Raw genomic sequence first — 19825 nt, forward strand, 5'->3', positions numbered from 1 at the left:
TCTGCACGAAACCCTCTGCATTATTCTGGCCTCCCAGAGTACCTTTGGAAAAAGGATGGACCCACGTGGCCTCTCCATTCCTTTAGACAAAGAAAGAAGACACAGGGAGAAAGGGACAAAGAAAGAAGACAGAAGGAAGAAAACAGAAGAACAAGAAAAGGCAAGATGAAAAACAGAGCTGTGGAAAAGGAGACAGGCACATGGAAGTAGTCGGCGGAGAAGGAAGGAAGGAAGGCATTGAGGTCTGAATAAAAGACGACTGGTCAAGGTAATTTTTTCCAGACGATTTTTTGAAACAGCTTGTCTCATAGTTAAGCAGGTACGGTAATTGCTAGAAATAGACACAGTTAATCCACCAAGGCTGGCATGGCTGGAAACATATAAAAAGAAATGGCTCCTGAATTGTAAAAGTAATATTTAATAATAGCGTTTTTTATGTTTACCTCTAGAGATTGCATTCTACACATAATCTGATGGAACTCATCTCTGCAAAACACCCTGGAATCCCTCCAACTTTGCGTGATGGGAAGCTGGCAGATGAGGTTAGTGTTTGGTGTTGCATTAGACTACAGTAATTATTGCTAATCACTATGTGATCAGTGATATAATTTCAAAAAAATGAAAATGTAAGAATAGTTAAAAAGAAAATAAATAGAAATGTGATAACATTTTAAAATAAAAAAGACCCCAGTAATGTCACCATGACATTATATAAAAAAATATGTTAAAAAATAAATTAAATTAAAACAAAATCAGGAAGTTCTAAAATTGGATATGTCTCTTTCCAAAAATCCTACCATGAAAAGAGTTAAAATACCAGCGTTTGAAATAACCTAGGGTGTCTAGTTTTGAAAAATATATGGTTTGATTGGTTTAACTGGATTGACCAGACTTAAAGATGTCCCAAATAAGGCATGGGCACAGAGTTACCAAATGTCAAATTCAGCATTGAAGAATGCGCACATCCCAAATGTGGCCCTTTGGGCCCCCAAAAAACTAGACAAACCTATGTATGGTTGGTATTACTGAAGGAGCTTAGGAGCTGTTGCTGAACACATATTGGGATGTTGTTTGACAGTGACTTATAACAGGAGCTGTATAATCATACCTGAAGTAAAATGTAAGTGGAAAAAAAACACAAAAAAGTTACTACCACAAAGTTTGACAAAGACTGGTGATAGAATTAGTACATGGAAAGAGTTAAAATGATAACATTTAAAATACCTTGGGGTGTCTAGTTTTCAAAAATGTATGGTTTGATGGGGTAAATTGCATTGGCCAGCTTCATAGGTGGCCCAAATAGCACATGGGGCAGAATGACCAGTTTTGGGAAAAAAAAAATAAAAGGTTTTGAACGCTACTTGTACTTATTGCCATATAAATTGTGAAAAAAGCAAAAAAACATAAAAACGTTGGGTATTTCTAAACTCTTGACAAATAGTAGAACCTAATTAGTAGGTTTATTTCATTAGCTTTTGTAGATGAGTAAAAGTAAGAAAATGTGCTTTTTGCAATTTTTTTACCATATTTTATATATATTTTTTTTATAGTAAAATAGATGATATGCTCAATATAATGGTATCTGAAAGCCTTTCTTGTCCTGAAAAAAAAAATATAACTTGGGTTCAGTAAATGAGAGAGAAGGAAATTATAGCTCAACGAGAGCACCGCAGAAATGTTAAAACAGCCTTGTCACGAAGGGTACAAAAATTAAATCAGCCATTGTCACAAAGGGGTTAATGTACTATATATTAAAATTCTTACAAAGCACTTTAATATGCGTTTATTGTTAATGACACAAGAATGTGCCCAAGGAACATCCAGTAATCTCGCATTTTGATGTTATTCTTGCCTTGCCTATTTGTGAGTGGCAGGTCATCAATTAAAGGCTGTACCTGTGGCAGTCTTCCCTGACACCCCATTTTACTAATTAAAACGTAAAACGGCTGTGGGCAATAAAACATATTTGTAATGTATTTAATAATTATCAAATACCTAGAGTGTTCTGTGTAAGTTAATCACCTTTGTGCTAAAGCGTGAACTGATATTTTTAGCGGTTTGTGGCCTACAGCTCACTTCAAAAGCTCAAGGCTGCTGTGCATAAGTTATAGCTTCTATAGTGAATTTTTAGGATGGGTACTATATTTTTATGTTTGAAAGAGAAGATAATTAATCCTTTTGAGTATTACCTACAGAGTTCTAGTTCCATTACTTTTTTTCCATTTTACTTTGCCAGGCAAAACAACTCCAGCAGCACTATATGAGCAAATCAAATGCAGAAGTCACTGACGCTCACCAGGCTTTACAGCCAGTATTGCAGAATATTCGGGAACTGCAGAGGAAGGTAAATTATACGTTCGTATAAGACTGTGTAGGTTGTAGTGCAGTGAATGAGTGGACGTGACTCCACTCATTCATTGCATCTGATTGGGAGACTACAAATCACTTCTGTCCTACATAATGATATGATTAGCAGAGGGGTTATTGGAGGGTATTTTCCAATAGTCTGGGATTTGTGTCTCTCACATGGGTATTACAGCATATGTCCTTGTTATTTTCAGTGAGAGGGACAAGTCCATGTGACAGGTTATCGCCTGTTTTTAGCATATAAAATCTTACATTACAACTTTAGAGCAGGTGTCTTGAGTTAGACCTTTGATACCTATTTTATGAACTTGATATGTGAGCAAACCATGAGTTATGGTTGAATGCCATGTCACTTTGGGCTTTATCTGCTCCGTAGCAAGTTAGTTATTGGGATGGGTGACCAAAACAGTGGCTCTTAGGAAGAGCATACTTCAGTTTTTTGTTCGTTATTAGACTAGATCCTGTTCTTATTTCAGTTTAAAGGAATATTTTAAAGTATTGCAGCAATTCTAACATTCATGTTCCACTTTTGATGGAATTCACTAATAAACCTCTTAAAACATAACCTTTTAAGTAGAATATTACAATGGAGTAAAACAATTTCAGTTGGCATAAGGGAAAAAATGGAAATGGAGTTTGAAAACATCCATATGTGAAATCATGATTGTAAGCTTAAATACCCCAAGCCATGTTAGTCAGACCTGAATGTATCATATATGGTACTATCCAAATTTATAGTGTGCGTGTAACCATTTTTAATTCACAAAACTTTTTTTTTAATGATTTTGGAATCCACAGAGATTTAATGAAGAAAAAACCCGTTGTTTTTCTTTAGATTCACTTCTCTTCCCCCTGGTGGCTGGAGGTGATGCAACTCGCAATCCAGTACGCAGTCGATGAGGAGCTTGTCCAACGGGTTCAAAATGAAATAACCAGCAACTACAAACAGCAAACTAACAAGCTGTCCATGGCTGACAAGTAAGTGTGTGTTCAATAATAGATGAGCATTGTCTTGAGTATTACTGCGTGCATACGGCTAAATTTACTATGCGCACTGAGAACTCTGTAATATCATTCAATAACTTGAAAAAATAATCTTGCTGTTATAAACATAAACGTGTTTGTATTTTATGAATCTTACTGTAATTATTGAATAGCATTTACTGTATGAATATATATATATATGTATATATATACTGTTATGCTATCAATAACCACTAACTATCGAGTGTAAAGTCAGGGTCCACACTCCTTGTTTTCTGCAATTAACAATATTTATTAAGAGAGGCTAAACAAACTAACAATACATATACAAATTACTATAAGTTAGTATATGCTGTTACCAAACTATCTATTCATTGATTGAATGGAAATAACAAAGAAACAGCAGGATAAGCCTGTAAACACCTGATACAAGAGAGAGCGAGAGAGAGAGAGTTGTGAGGACTTTATAAACACAATAAGTCCTCCTTCTGCTGGAGACTCCCTTGGTAACCTATCTTCTCCAGTGACCCTTAGAGACCAAGGTGATAGAAAAGGGAAAGGACATTGCACTGGGGGAGGGAGTGGAAGGTGACCAAATGTCCTAACTGATTTGCCATGTGCTCTCCAGAGAAGAATCTCCATTAATGTTTGAGACCATTTTAAGGTCTTGTATAGAGAGGCTTTGCCCATTGGATCTCTGCATCATAACACCATTTCACTTCATTGGCATACAGTTGGTTGTCAATCATGCCTTCCTTTTTACACTTGCCTTAGTCCAGTGTGGCTGATTTTGATCCATAAGAGCCATACCATGCAAGTGTAATATAGCAATATATAATATTGTAATAATAAAAATATATAATATATATCATTTGTGTGGTTAACCTGAATGATAGAAGGGGAAGTATGTTTAAAAGCAAGTAAAACTCTTTAGTTCTAGCGTAAAATACTGTTAAGGGGTTACTATTATTATCATCATCAATATACACAAGTATTTATACACGCATTGCTGTTTTACATTCGGATTTGTTATTGTTCTGTAATAAAGGTGGGTGTTTCTGGCATTTTTTTTGAGGCACTATAATATTTTGACATTATATTTCCGTATGCTACAATGTGTGCTCAGGTTCCGGGATTGCAGGGGCCTTCAGTACATTCTTACTACCCAAATGGAAGAGCTGAGGAAATGCCAAAAGCTTGTAAGGGACGGAGTGAAGAACCTAGAGGGTCCGCCATCCCAAGAAGTTATCCAAGCCGCAACTGCTTGCCACCTTCGACCAGCGCGGCTTCCCTTAAATAAGTATGTCTAGTGTTTTGCTGTCAGGGCTCAATGGTTAAGTTGCCTGTTTGGGGAAGAAAACAGATCTTATGTGGATGTATGTGACTGGCGTTCTTCCGATATACATTTAGCTGCATACTACATTGTACTTTTCCCATTTTACTACTAAATTCCAGTGTTACGGCAATCGGTATGTGACAGGTCAAAGTTATACTCCGATCTGGTTAGCTAGACTGGTTTTGTTAACTGTTAGGCATTTGTTGTTAAAGTCATTATATGTTTAAACTTGCCTTCTGGTGACGATGGTAGCACTTAGCAAAACCTAGAATGTAGCACCCACCAAGTTCAGCTGATTACTCCTCTTCATTTTGAAGATATTTTAAAATCTATGTCTGGCATAGGTCATGGGGTGGGTTTTGACAAGTGATCTGTCAAATGGGACAACCTGGATTCTTTCTATTACCCTTGTGGCTCTCTCTAAATATATGTATGTATATATATATATATATATATATATATATATATAATGTAGCCCCTTGTTTTCATTTCCTGCCTACTTTACAAAAAGAAAAAGAAAGCCATAGGAAATCAGCCTTCTAAAAGCAACTTGCTAAGTCATACTGGACCGGGCGAAGGTTAAGTATAATTTTGGGTAAAATGTAATTAGCAACACTTGATGTTTCTGCAGTGATTGTGGCCCACGTTGTTGTTATGTTTTATAAGTAAGAAACGACCAAAGACTTGCCACTTTGATTATTAGTTTGAAATACTGTTGGCTGAAGACGCCTGGAAGTGCTTTTAACAGCAGCCTTTGTCATTTTTCTTCCCCCACAGCTGTGTCTTCTGTAAAGCTGATGAATTATTCACAGAATATGAGTCAAAGCTGTTCTCCCACACGTAAGTGCCCACTTCACAATGAAGGGGATTCGTTTTTTGATGAGCCGACAGAAGCATGTTTTAAGCTGGTGGGTTACACACACGAGTTTTACTTTATTCTCTCACCAGCTTGTTTTTATTTTATTGCTCGGCAGCAAGAAGTTTAAGTGTTGATTACAATGTTAGTGATACAGATTTTTGGCACCACAGACATGAGGTGTTATAAAAGAACTCTTTGAAACTGTCTTGCCAAGTTGAGAATAAACCATACTCACTTTTCTGATTATACATTTAACTCCTGCTTCAATAATACTGACAGCGTATAATTCAAGTCTACGCAAAGCTGGGAGTGAATAATTTTGCAGTTTAATTCCTTTTTTCTGTGACTTGTGAAAAGCGTGTTTTAGACATTAAAAAGTGTTTTGTGCTTTTTTTCCCCTTCTTTTTCATAGGGTAAAGGGCCAGACTGCTATATTTGAAGAAATGATAGAGGATGAAGAAGGCCTTGTTGATGACCGCCTGCCTACGACAAGCAGGGGTCTCTGGGCTGCCAGTGAAATGGAACGTTCCCTGAAAGCTATATTATCATTTGCAAGAATTCACAGATTGGATGCAAAGTTGATTGATGAAGGGGTCAGCTTCTTGGAGCTTTTTGATGCTTGGAAAAAGGAATACAAGGTGGTTCTTTATTGTCTATTATAAAGTTGGGAACTGAGGCTGGGATTATTGACTGCTGTGAGTTTCTTATTTCCCAGTCCACTCTTTGTGTTCCATGTTGTCACCAGATCTAATGTTACAAACTCCAAGTTCATGCAGCTCAATTTCAGCAATATGGATGAAAACATAAGCTTGGCTCTATTACTGTAGTAACAGTTGTTATGAGGCCTTCCCCCTCCCTTTCCTAAAGTAAGGGACAGCGTCAAGGTTGTCCTGCTGCCATTGGGCAAACACTATACATCCGTATTTAAGAAGGCTGTAAACTACAGAGAATACTATTGCTTAATGTGTCTTCCACAGTTACTTCATGAGTATTGGATGGTGTTGAGAGATCACGTTTCTGCCATTGATGAACTTGCAATGGCATCAGAGCGGCTCCGAGTTAGACTTCCTGATGAACCAAAGCCAAACCCACCTGTTCTTCACATCATTGAACCACACGAGGTAAGACAAGTCATGATTGGTTTTAACTCCTGAAATAGAATCCATGCTTTCCTGTTAACAAACAAACTTGCTTCGTTTTTGCAGGCAGCAAATCTATAGAATAAACATCCTGGGAATTTCTAGTTTTGTTGCATTGACTTAATTTCTGTGCACTTAAAGCTGTGTATGCTCACTTGTATTTTGTAGAATTATTGTTATTGTCAGTGATGTGTATTTTATGTATGTTTACACAAATGTCTACATATATGTCTACAGGTGGAACAGAACAGGGTAAAGCTACTAAATGACAAAGCAGTTGCAAGGTCTCAGCTACAGAAGAAATTGGGCCAACTCCTTTACCTTTCAAACTTAGAGAAGGTATTTCTAACTTCAGTTCTCCTTTTTTTTTTCAGTTGTTACAGGAACTAGTAAGCCAAACATTGTTTCCATGATAGACATTTATTTATCCTTTACTCACTACCCCTGATGTTACAGGTTTATTTGCTGAATCTACACAGTCAGGAGTACCTAGTGTCCACACATGTGCCAAACACACATTACATGATAAAATAATTCTTAATTCATGTGAAATGTTGTTTCAGAATTTTTGGCAAGAACTATCACGTGACACACCAAACAAGTAGGTTTTTGCCATAGAAATAGAATGAAGTACATAGCAATAAATGCACAAGCATATAGAGGAGCAGATGCATGGGAGATTCACCCATTTTGGCACAATAAATGTTACAAGTGGCATTTTGTTGTGATTGGTATTTTAGAATTCTCTATTATGTAATGTGTTCTACTTACTTAACATACCAGGTATTGTTTTCCCGTTCTGCCAATGTACCTTATGTATGTAATGAATAAATGAAGTTTAAAACAGAATTTTATAACGCTTCATTCCTGCAGTCCCAAGATAAAACCACAGGAGGTGTGAACCCGGAACCCTGTCCGATCTGTGCTCGTCCTCTAGGAAAGCAGGTGATCCCTGTGATAATTCATGACCTCAAATGTATTCTAAATCTTGCATTGCTAAAAAAAAATCAATATTGAAATGTAGGTTTCTGGGGACTTAGTTATGTCACTGCAAATTACTGTTCTTAAAGGTCCATATCAGCCCTATTATTGGAGTCCATTTGGCACGTATTTTACAATAAGTTGTCAAGATAAAAATGCTATATTAAGATTTTCAGTAATTTTGAATGTATATTTGATTCAGAGTGCATTCCCTGTGATTGTTTGATTCTTTCATTGTGAATAAAAGTACAAAACCCCAAAAAGTATATTTTAAATATGTTTAAATGAAAGATTCCACACCAGGTAAGTTGAAGTAGCATTGTTAAAGAAACTCATCAACAATCCTTTTCTCATTCATGATTCCTTCCTTAGTGGGCAGTATTGACTTGTGGGCATTGCTTCTGCAACGAATGCGTAGCTATCATCATAGACCAGTACAGCGTGGGCACCCGGCGGAGTGCCATCAAGTGCGCGATTTGTAGGCAGACCACGTCGCATAAAGAAATCTCCTACGTCTTCACCAGTGAGACGGCAAACCAGGAGAGAGACATTCCTGTGAAGGTAAGTTAAATGCTCTGTCCATATCAAATAAACCATTAACCAGTTGACCACAAACACTCAGTATGTTAAATAACATGTGTTTTTAATGTAAAACCAAGTGACTCCATATTACTGATCAGAAAGAGTAATGCCTAGTGGAGAACAGTTATACTTTAATTTATTTGTAAAACATGCAATAGCCAGTTTTAGTCGGTTGGGAACAAACACTGGTAATGGCATATAGATCAGGACATGCGTTCTCAATTTAGTATTCATAGTGAAGGATAAGATGCATATTTTCATTGCAAGAGAAGATACCAATTTCCTTTGACAAATTCACTTTCTTAATGTGATGTTATAATATTATTGGAAGACCTGAATATGATACATGGTGTTATCAGAGTTAAGAATTCATGGTACATACATTGAATGCTTCATTTTTAAATTACCAGTAACATTTTTATTTATTAATTTTTAGAAGATATTATAGGGAAGAATAAAGCTTATCCGATTACACAATGTGTTTAAGGGCTGTATATGAATTATTATTGCAGGATCCAGTTTTTTGAGTTTATCAAATCCCTTAATGAATACTGATGTTTAAATTATCTCTTTAACCCCTTAACGTCCATTGACGTGTCAGGCACGTCACGCAAAAATGGTCAGATGACGACCAATGACGTCATTTCATTAAACACTTTCTATGCTTAAACGGTGTTGCTGTAATGCCTCGTTGTTGAGGCATTCACCGAGATTGGTATCATGTCTGGCCCCTCCCCGGACACCCATTTTAAAAGAGGTGATCGACAATCAGTTCTACCTAACTCAGACTAAATACAGGAGTCCTGTATGGATATGCACAAGGACTCATCTACCAAAAAAGATGAGGCATTGCAACCAACTAGCTCCCACCTCTCAGATTTTTTCATACTTCTTGTTGGGCTTTCCAAGCAACACTACAGCACACTGTACACACGGGTATATCATGAGCACTTAATAGTATATGTGCCATAATGTCGACCAAGTAGTCTTGGAACACAAGATCTTTGTGAGAGCAAACCACAGATGACATAAAACAGAATGTATCTATTCTTTGTGTGAAACTTTGGTTTTAAGTTTTATTGACTTGAGCACAAAAATCTCTTGAACAATAATTGTGTAAAGATTCTTAAAAAATGAATCTGTATGAATTCCAATTATAAGTAAGTGGTTTCACATCTCATAATGAATAATACACCGCTACAGAAAATGTTTTTTTTTCTTCTAGTTCTTTAAATTATAATGCACACTGAAAGAGGAATAATTTAACAGTTTGAGAAAATGACTCTTGAGTTCAATTTCACGCCACAGTAGTTTCTGTTAAGAGCAAGCAGCGGTACTGATTTTATTTCACTATCGTAAATGAAAAGAAAACTTTTTTTGTAAAGACCCAACAAGCCAGATAATCCCAGTGGGTCTTCGTGCTGTATGAAGTATGATCATATTAGCTTCAGTCTAGTAAAGAGTTTTCATTTGGTCTACTGTATTCACTTAACTCACATATTAATTAGAATGATTTGGTACCTATGTGTACAAGCAAGGGCGTAACAATCATGGTCACCATCAACCCCTGCCACTGCCCCTTTAAAAGCCACTAGCTGCGGGTAACACCTGCAGGTAGGAGCACGGAGAGTGAAGATGTGTGTATGTGTATGCATGGATGTGATACAACCAGATGGACTGGGTAGATGGAGGGAGGGGTGCTGTACACGGGGCGGACGCACAATTTGATTCTGCCCCGGGTTACACCACTGTGTGTTAGCAAGAGAGTTTACTGGGGAGTTGTGGTTTCTTTCTGCTATCTGAATTCACAATACATTGTGAAGGGACGACCCCAGTGAGTTTCTTCTGCAGGATGAGCTCAACCAACCCTGGATGATATATAATTTATACAGATTGACTTCTTAAAAGTCATTGTACAATTTAACAATGCACTATGAAAGCCAACTCAATTCTTTACACAGGGGCCCTGGGGAATTTTTACACATGGGCCCTGTCGAAATACTGATTGAAGCACCTATAGCATGAAGCATCTGAGATTTTTTGTCTTACAAGTGGTTTTAAAAGTGGAGTTTGTTATTTTAATGTTGTCTTGGAAATCATGTCTAAAAGGTTCTTCTGTGTTTTACTTTTTTGAGCTCATATTTTATACTGTTATATATTTGCTTTAGTTATGGTGTATAAATCATGTCACAAAGTGAGATTTCTTAAAATGTTATTATTAGCTGTTTATACTTTGCCAGCATGTTCTGTTGCTTTGCCCTATTTATTGGGGCTGCATGGCTGCATGGGTTGATACAATATAAAAGATATTTTAGATGGCCTTGGTTGTATTAGCGTACAGCCTAAATGAAGATGGAGGCCCATGATTGGAGTAATAATTATAAGTCTTTAATATAAAAACATTTGAAATTACGGGGTTTTAAATAAAAAAATCAACTCTGATGCAACGTGGTGAAAGTAGGGCTGTCACCAAAACAACCAATGGAATGTTTCAGCTGATTGCTCTAATATTACCATCATGATTGTATCAAGAACAATACAAACCCCACATGTTTTCAGCCAACCCAAACGCATCGTTGGAGGCACATAATGAGTATGCCACTGAGTGTAAGTCTGTCTGTTTTGCAGGGAAGCCATTCTACCAAAGTGGAAGCTGTGGTGAGAACGCTAATGAAAATGCAATTACGCGATCCTGGAGCTAAAGCACTGGTTTTCTCAACAGTAAGGGCATACATGTGTGCATTAGACTATTATTTTAGCATTTAGACGAACAGAGGTGGCAATCCAGCTCTGATGTAGCTCAAGAGGCAACCCAGACTCTAGCATTCCATTTTTATCGTAATTAACCTTATGTAGCCCCCTTAAAGCCTCTAAGATCAGAGGTTTGTGGCATGGAATATACCTTTTGTATGTCTGCTTTTTTGTGGGATGGGTTGTTGTATGGGAAAGCAGTTCCATCAACCATGGTCTGTTTTGGCCTAGGATAGATGGATTACGTAATTCTCTTTAATTTTTTTTGCCTTGCTAACGAAGCAAGGCCACTACTTAATGATAGCAATGCTATATATAAGTAATTACACATCTATAACAGTGTTCCTTTATGAAACAATGCTAAATGTATTAGATGTCTTGCATTTTCAGTGGCAAGATGTGCTTGATATCATCGCAAAAGCCCTGCAAGACAACAACATCGTATTTTCACAGATCAACGGGATCCAGAAGTTCCAGGTACGATATTAGTTTTACCATGCTGTGTTTAATAATAAGCTTGTTTGCTGCAGGTTCCTATTCAATATACTGGAGGAAGAATTGTCCGTCTTTTTGGACTATATAAAGTGGACCTATCGTCCACCTTACTGTATACATTTTTGCTAAGGCCGGATCACCCTGTTGGGGAGTCGGGCTCTTCAGCTGTGGAGATCACCCTTGTAAGGAGCCCAATTATATTGTGGAGGTCTGTTCCTTGCCAGCAGAGCCTGTGTAGTATCTCTTCCTCTGCACATCCGTCTAATATAGAGCTGTAGGACATGACTTTATATTCTGGCGCTCAGCACAGGTAATACATGGAGTAAGTAAGAGATTGTTCTCCAAGTAGTCCTAGTAGTAGCAACCACATTAAATATTGAGTTAATGTTGCTGGCAGTGTTCAGATAAGTTGCTAAATCCGTATCTATACATTTTCCATGTCTACAATGAGTTGCTTGGCCTTTTTTTTTTTTTAAAGACAAGAATACTTTAAGGCTATAATATGCCTGTTTGTCAATCATCTAGTATTGAATTTACTATGTACAGTGAGAGTTGTTATGGTTTCTTATTCTCCTGGAATTGTGAGCTGTTTGCCGGCAGTAGACCCTGGGAGACAAACTGTATTTACTTGACATGGCACTCAGCATATAAGTAAACAAATATCTTTCAGGAGAATCTTTCAGCGTTTAAATATGATCCAAAAATCAATGTTCTGCTGCTACCTCTACACACGGGTTCCAACGGACTGAACATCATAGAGGCTACTCATGTGCTACTGGTGGAGCCCATTCTAAATCCGGCACATGAACTGCAAGCTATCGGTCGGGTTCACCGAATTGGCCAGACAAAGTGAGTTTCTGCTGTCAAATTCATGTGTTTCTTTCAGAGCTTATTTTTATTAACGCTGTAACGGGTTCACCAAGAGAGCTGTAGTCACTCCTAGAGATCACCCAGATCTATCCTCCTGTTGTCCCCAAAATCACTTCCAGCACCAGTCAGCATGCAGACCTTGGAACCCTGCCATGTGTACTCAATAAGTAGACGCAACTACCTTGAATTGAGTACAGCAAGAATGAACATTTTATTAAACAGAATATAGCATATTTAGACACAGAAACATGAAGACAACTACAGAACAAAAGCGCTCAATCACATCAGTACATAATTGCATTTTTCACTATTTGTTTGTAACAATATCGTTACCTAAAACTGAAATATCAAATCTTTATCAGAAAATTATTTCCCGGTTCATTTTTCCGGAGAATAATTTCTAGAACGTTGAATTAATTTAAAAGGAACTCTAATTGACTACAGGTCTACTTTTTTATTTATTGATTCTACACCTCTATGTACGTTATTTCTTTAGTACTGATTGCATACTCGATTCATAAAGTGCTTTAACCCAATGAAAGAAACTGTTCTGACTGTATTTGATTATCCCTATGTAGAGCAGCGTTTCAGTCTTTTTGATTTCTTTTGTTTTCAGATCCACTATCGTTCACCGCTTCCTCATAAAAGCTACAATTGAAGAAAGGATGCAAGCAATGCTTAAAACTGCAGACAGGAGGTATTCATATTTTGACAGATGAGCCTTCTAATTAAACAATTATTTTTAGTGTATTTGTCTTTAAAATAGCACAGTCTGTCTGTTCTCATCTTCAAGTTAGCTGACGACATCCCTCGCTATGAGATATTTTATTTAGCCAGTAATAGGCATCTGTGCTTTTTTTGTTGACCATATAATGTCTAGTTTGCTTAGCATGGCAGTGCTGAAGATCCTTTTTGGATTTACCCTTCTTTCAGCAGTATGTGGGGACTCCTGAAAGAAGTATTTAACCGCTAGAGTGCCAGTTACAGAGGAGATACATAGCAGGCAAACTGGGCTTGCCATCTACATATCCCGTATATGGTGGCACTGTGCTCCCTGTACTAAGCGACCTCTTTCGGCAATCGCTAAGAAGACTTTACTGTAGTGTAGCTGCTAAGCTAACAAGCAGCCTTCCCTTACCACCCCGGCAGAAGTCTTGTGTGTTTACTCTAAGGCCCTGTCTGAGGAGGAGAGAAGTCTGCTGTTAAGCGATCAATTGGCAGCTTCTCTGAGTACAAAAACGTTTATAAAATCCACGGAATCCATAGCCTAATTATGGCTGCTTGCTACCGTGTTGTCGAAAAAGTAAAATTGTCAGCATGTTGCCAGCTGATCTATCGTGAGATCAGTTGGCTAGCGTGCACGATAAAAAGCCTAATCCCTTCTAACATGCAGGGGCTGTGACTTCACAGGTGCCCCCTCACTCGAATCCCTCCGTAAAGAATGAAAAAAAGTTAAATACATTTATTTATTTTTTAAATAAATTAGTTGTTGAACTTTTGTGGTCTCCAAGTCCCATCACACTAGCCAGAATGATAAAGAGGTTGGTGGAAGTTAAAGCCCTCAAAAGGAGGTGTACTCCACAGGTATAAAAGAGTGCTAAAGTTCTGATAAAGGGTAGATAATGAGAAGGTAGGGAGAGGAAGGGTAGATAATGATCCCTGGCGTCGGCAGGGGGCGTCATTTTAAACTTCGCCCCAGGCGGCATTATGTCTTGGGCCGGCCCTGCCTTTGTTTTTATACGTGTGTGTAAATCTATTCTATCGCTCTATTCATTTATATATATGAACCCTCATGTCAATATCTCAATTTGGTTTAGTGTTGGGTTTTTCTCCATGATGTCCTAATGTTTTAATGCGCATTTTTGTTTTAGTCACACAAGCGCGTCGATGAAGCAGTCTGAAGCATCGGTCCTAACCGTAGCAGACTTGGCTGACCTGTTCACAGAGGAGAGGGAGCAACTTGAATGAGCTATGATAATAAAATACTACAGATATGTCATCACGTATACATTCCAGGATCCCTTGACCTTTTTAAAAGATATTTTATAGGCTTCAGTATGACATTACATCTGGTTGCTGGTCTTATGCACAACTGTCTTTTTTAACCACAGGAGTATAAATTTGTATATATAGAAAATATGTTTGTGATTGCTATATGCTGTAAAAACAACTCTGCATTGCTTCTCCTGTTTAAGCAATATTCCTGCCTTTTCTATCGCCACAATGTTTGTAATCTTAATGTGGTTTTCAAGATAAAGTATCTTATTACACGTCGTTAAGACTGCAAGGGCTCAGAGTCCACAAATAATATTCGACTCCTATATGTAGAACACAGAGTGTGCATTAGAAGTGGGTGGTCGTTCTGGCACTTTGGGAAGTTATTCACTAACTGGGAGTTGAGGCGATATGAACCTTTCATAATACAGACTTCATTACACATAGTAAAAACTGAACGTTTTGGGGGGGGGGGTTAGCATTCCTGTGTTAACAGTAAAGTCCATCAAGGATAAACTATTTAAAATAACAATGGTAGTCACTACTCATTATGAAGGGCTAGCTCTGGAAGATTTCTGAGCAAGAAGGGCTGAGCTGGTCCTATGTAATGCACCATTCTGTGGATGTGAAGAAATCTCACTGGTTTCACTATACATTATACAGGGCCAGCCTAATGCTCCCTGCAGCAGAAGCCCACTTTGGAGGTACCTTCTTAATGTAAATTGAAATCAGGGCGTTAAACCACAACTGGACAATTTTAGTAAAAAAAGGACTCGTTGTTAGTACTATTTTTTTACTCTGGTGCTGCTTTAGTAATGTCACTGTCAAAAACCATAAGTTCTGAAGAATACTGAAAAGTACATAAGTTATAAGGACTGAACCTCAAACCTGTGTGAGTACAATGCATATGTAATCCATAAAACTAATTTATTTGGCAGTTACAACATCAACAGTTTGATTTGAACGTTTCTGCCCTGCATGGCTGTCAGATTCTAGTCTAATGTGAGCTGCCTATATAGGACTTTCTACCATAGGGAGAATCTCCTTTACGATTTTTTGGTATTTTTAGGAGTTACAGAATTTCTATATTTTCACAATGCATTTTAACCACCAAATGCATGAATATTGTGTTGTAGCTCCACAGTTGCTGCTTCCCACTCTCTTACCCATCTACATTCTACTCCTCATAACGTTCATTAATTTGTAGCAGATTTACATGGAAATATATGGTCTTTTCTAAAGATGTTCGGTCATAATTGAAGATGGATGAAACTACTGTTATGTTTGATTTATTTTATCCCAGAAGGAGTGTTTTAAAACAATTTGTATGTAAAATTCCACATGTTAAGTAATTGTAAAAAAAAACAAAAAAAAACATTGTAATATATTAATATTAATTGGGAACATTTTGTGTCTGACTTATTTTTTTATTTCAACATCACACACATAAAGCTAGAAATAAGTACCAGTCACACCAGGATAAAGACAAGAAGGAGGCAGAAATAGGAAGTAAGGAAGTATTTTAAATACACCATGTAATATTAAGGCCCTGCATAATGTATAGTAATATTGGAAGGTCTGGGAGTGACTTGCAAACCTCTGGTTTAGTGAATACTCCATTGGTCTCATGGGTACCAATGACTTCTACAACGAGCCATTTAGACAGTAATTGCAGCTTTATAAAAGTATAGCAGCAGACGATAGTCCAACATGTCCTGAGCAATCTATATAATATGTTTCTACAGTACATTAGAAAGAGAAAAATTATGTTTGAACAAAAATTTGAGGTACAAACTAGACTTGGGCGCCGGCCAACTCTTCGTGTTCGTCTTCGTGGGGGAAAAATCTTCGTATTCCGCGAATCTTCGCCCGTTCCTGTGTTCGGTTCGGGCGAATATTTGTGTACGTTCTTAGTGTTTGTTTGTTTTTCTCCTTTTTTGACGTTTTTTGTAGAAGGGGTTAATACGGGGTTAACGCGGTACGGACTACGCAGCAGCTTCGGCGCCAGGGTTTTAAATGTCCGTACGAGCAACTCTATTGGTCGTCTGCAGGGTCCTCCTCTGCCATCAACCAATGAAGTACAGCTGTACTTCATTGGTTGATGGAAGACGAGCCCCCTGCTGGCGACCAATAGAGTCACTCGTACAGACTTAAAATCCTGGTGCTGTAACTTGGCCAGGAGAGACCTTATCTGAGGACCTGACTTGTCCATATACTAGTTTGTCACCAAATATAATCACTGGTTAATTTCAGTTCATGGGTCACTTATCTTTACTGTTGTTCGCTGGGCTGATCTGTATCCCTTAGTGTGGCCGCCGACTGGATACATTGAACCAGGAGTGAAAGTTGTATTAAAGGTAAAGTTATGTTACAGAAATTACAAGACTGTTTTTTTTTTTTTAAAGTTACTTCTTTCACTATTGACATATATTATTAGTCACAAGACTGTGAAACAGGAATTAAACTGTATTGACAAAGCACAATAGTACTTGTCGTTCAAAAATATGCCAATAATGTTTTTCCGGTACCTGCTATAGACTAGAAATATCTGAAGTAACTTGTTGCAGTTTTTAGTTTTTACTCTAATGACACTAGATGGTGCTACTCCCTTTAGTATATTTCAAAAAACACTACCAGTCTTGACTTGTAACTATTGAGTTACTGGTTATGTGACCCTGCAGGTACCCCAAAATCTTGAAACGGCCTAAGAAAAAAAATCCAGAGTTCTAGAATCAAAGTACACATAGAGTGATCTATTCACTAAAGGGGCAGTTGACAGGAGAGTTTGTGGAAAAGTTGTGTTTCAGCTTCTGGACTTCTCTAAACATTACGAAGAGCCGACTCTAGGGAGCTTCTGCTGCAGGAAGATCTTGGTTGGCCTCATATAACGTATAGTTATAAACGCATAAACTCAAGTTGCCTCTGTCGATCACCAATCCTCTTTTGAAAGACAATTTTCAGGTCAGCCAAAACAAGCTAGCTTTCTCTCTTGCTCCTTGACAATTGCTCCTTTGATTTCTAGCCTAGCCAGTAGCAACCCCTTTTCTCCCATCTACTCCATCTTTTATTCCAGTCACCTTAGTTTATGCTTTTCTGTTGCAATGACATTTCTAAAATGACCTGTTGAACATACCTTTTGACAAAGCTATACTGATTTATATATAAACCCCTTTTTTTAAAATAAGCATTTTGGTGGCATACATAATGTGTGAGGTTAGGTTACTATCAATTATCCCCAAGCCGGGTCTATTCACTAACCTGAGAGTTTCTAGAACCCTTTGATATTACTTTGCATTATAAAGGACCAATCACAGTGGACGTCTCATGCAAGAACGTCTGTGTTGTCCCTGCTTAATATATAGTGATTTTAAAGCATCAGTAGACAGGAAGGTAGTAGAAGGTTATTTTTTTAATGCCTTCACTTGCTTGATTTTGATATCTTGAGAAGCTGAGCATAAAATAGGAGACCTAGCTTAGACTCTCCTTGACCTTATATTGGCCAGAAATCATTAAACACACCCAATCCCTCCATTTAAAGTGCATCGTAAAGCTTTAATATCCCTTAAAGGTGAAAAATGTAAGCATTTATAAAATTGTGTTTCTTAAATCAATAACAAATTGTAACACGCCGAATAATGTAAGCGTCCCTAGTCTATTTTTTACTTTTAATTTTAAATAACCTTTAATTGTATCTTTTTATTATAAATTTTTAAAATATTCTATTTTATTGGGAGAAAGTCCCCTCTGCCCTACAAAATCCATCATTATGTCAGTGTAATCAGCTTAGACTCTGGAGTGACTGGATTAACCTGTCACTCCCCATACTTTTTTTGTTCTAAGAAACACATTCATGCCTTCATTGCGTGAGTAGAATCCTTTAATTGTTCCCAGAACAATGTTTTAACTACACTGGCTAGCACGCAATGTGTGCATGAGTCAGCAAAAAAAGACACCGGATTAGTTTTTCTTCTCCTAGATTGATTTCTTTCATTTATGACATTATTGGCATTTTACCATCCCAATTCCTTCTAAACACAACTCATAAATGGTAACCTTTCTTGGTAGAATAACTGCAAACTCTTCTAATTTTTCACGTGGAGTCCTAAGATTTGGCTCCACAACAGCTTTTTTCAGATCAGACAAGGCAACCAAAGGAGGACTGGCAAATGACCGTGAACATGCCCCTTGTGCATTATCTACTCGGGTCCAAAACATCCCCTAAAAAGGGGCAGAAATGCCTCTCTAAGTCGGTATTCTATATAAATCATGATGATTATATGTAAATACAAACAGAAAAGCTTTTGTTAAATCCTACCATGCCATGGGGCAATTGCCTATGTATGTACCCGACTTGCCAGCCATCCCATGCAGGAAACCTTTGGCAGCCCAACTTCTATGATTCTCACGATTTAGTGATGTTCAAAAATGTTCCTTTAAATGGTTAATCATTTGCTTTTATATTTAATTATGGTTATTCTGTATTTGTATATAATGCTGTTTTGTTATAACAAGTGATCATTTTATCACTTCTGCAAATCAGATCATGCAGCTTGTGGTTTTAGGAAACATAACGAATTTCTTTTGATAAGTTCCCAGAGAATGTTTTGGTTATTAAGCTTAAACGGGACAGTATAATAAAATATCTTGATTCTGGTTTTAAAAGTATACTGCACATATAAAAAAATATTATTATTTTATTTTAAAGTAGCTTTAACAATTGGTGATTTGTGCATTCTTCCCAATGACAAATGCTAAATCAGATGCTATGAGCCTCGAAGGTTTGGATCCAAGTATATCTCGCTATGTATCTGTCATGAGTTTAAAAAATGTCCTCTGTACTAATTCTAAAAATCTGGTCTGTTTCGTTTTACCTGCTTGGAGAGGATCAGTCTGCAAACAAAGCAAGTAATAAAGGGACATGTGCCACTTGATCATGTACTGTACACTGCATTTTGTTATAGCACCGTGCCTGACATTTTATTAAACCAAAGGTTGCTTTAGCATCTTCCTAAGATTAACCCTTAAAGACCAAGGGTTTTTTCTTTTGCAGTACAGGGCACTTTTCATGGTGACAGATGGACAGATCACCCTACTTTCGCAGCATGGCCACCATGGAGGAGGCTCAGCTGCAAGGTCAAGAGGGGTTCATAATGGATTGGGGAAGGGAGGGTCGTGAGGGCAATTTTCTTATGAGTGTGGTTATTTTTATGAATACATCACATCATTATGTGGGAGCTGCTAGGGACCACAATCGTTTGAAGTGCCACCCTAAGATTTACATGATAGCTTTTCAGAGGAACTAAAAACAGTATCTTCAGCAGCATTTCCATTACCCAGGAATATTCGTTTTTTGGTCTAGAGACTAGACTCTCCAGGTCACTGCAGATAATCTCAAGGGCACGGGAGTGGTGAGGCCCGCCTCACTCCCCACACACTTGTCCTCCTACCACATGGAATTTTTTTGCA

General features: G+C 37.6%; 1 protein-coding gene across 1 annotated transcript in view; it reads left to right on the top strand.

Moving 5' to 3' along the window:
• Nucleotides 1-14332, top strand: part of LOC149289884 (E3 ubiquitin-protein ligase SHPRH-like) — a 33269-nt gene extending 18937 nt beyond the window's left edge. Inside the window, exons 15-29 of the mRNA XM_089490143.1 lie at nucleotides 450-542; nucleotides 2237-2344; nucleotides 3203-3345; nucleotides 4478-4651; nucleotides 5465-5527; nucleotides 5959-6184; nucleotides 6524-6667; nucleotides 6923-7024; nucleotides 7559-7630; nucleotides 8039-8227; nucleotides 10877-10969; nucleotides 11390-11476; nucleotides 12165-12343; nucleotides 12981-13061; nucleotides 14236-14332. Coding sequence (XP_089346269.1) covers nucleotides 450-542; nucleotides 2237-2344; nucleotides 3203-3345; nucleotides 4478-4651; nucleotides 5465-5527; nucleotides 5959-6184; nucleotides 6524-6667; nucleotides 6923-7024; nucleotides 7559-7630; nucleotides 8039-8227; nucleotides 10877-10969; nucleotides 11390-11476; nucleotides 12165-12343; nucleotides 12981-13061; nucleotides 14236-14332 — 1851 coding nt within the window. The remainder of the gene's footprint in view (nucleotides 1-449; nucleotides 543-2236; nucleotides 2345-3202; nucleotides 3346-4477; nucleotides 4652-5464; nucleotides 5528-5958; nucleotides 6185-6523; nucleotides 6668-6922; nucleotides 7025-7558; nucleotides 7631-8038; nucleotides 8228-10876; nucleotides 10970-11389; nucleotides 11477-12164; nucleotides 12344-12980; nucleotides 13062-14235) is intronic.
• Nucleotides 14333-19825: the final 5493 nt, after the last annotated feature.

The sequence above is a fragment of the Sceloporus occidentalis genome, unplaced genomic scaffold, assembly GCF_023333645.1.
Source record: "Sceloporus occidentalis isolate IW3139 unplaced genomic scaffold, rSceOcc1.0.p SCAF_42, whole genome shotgun sequence".
Lineage (NCBI taxonomy): Eukaryota > Metazoa > Chordata > Lepidosauria > Squamata > Phrynosomatidae > Sceloporus > Sceloporus occidentalis.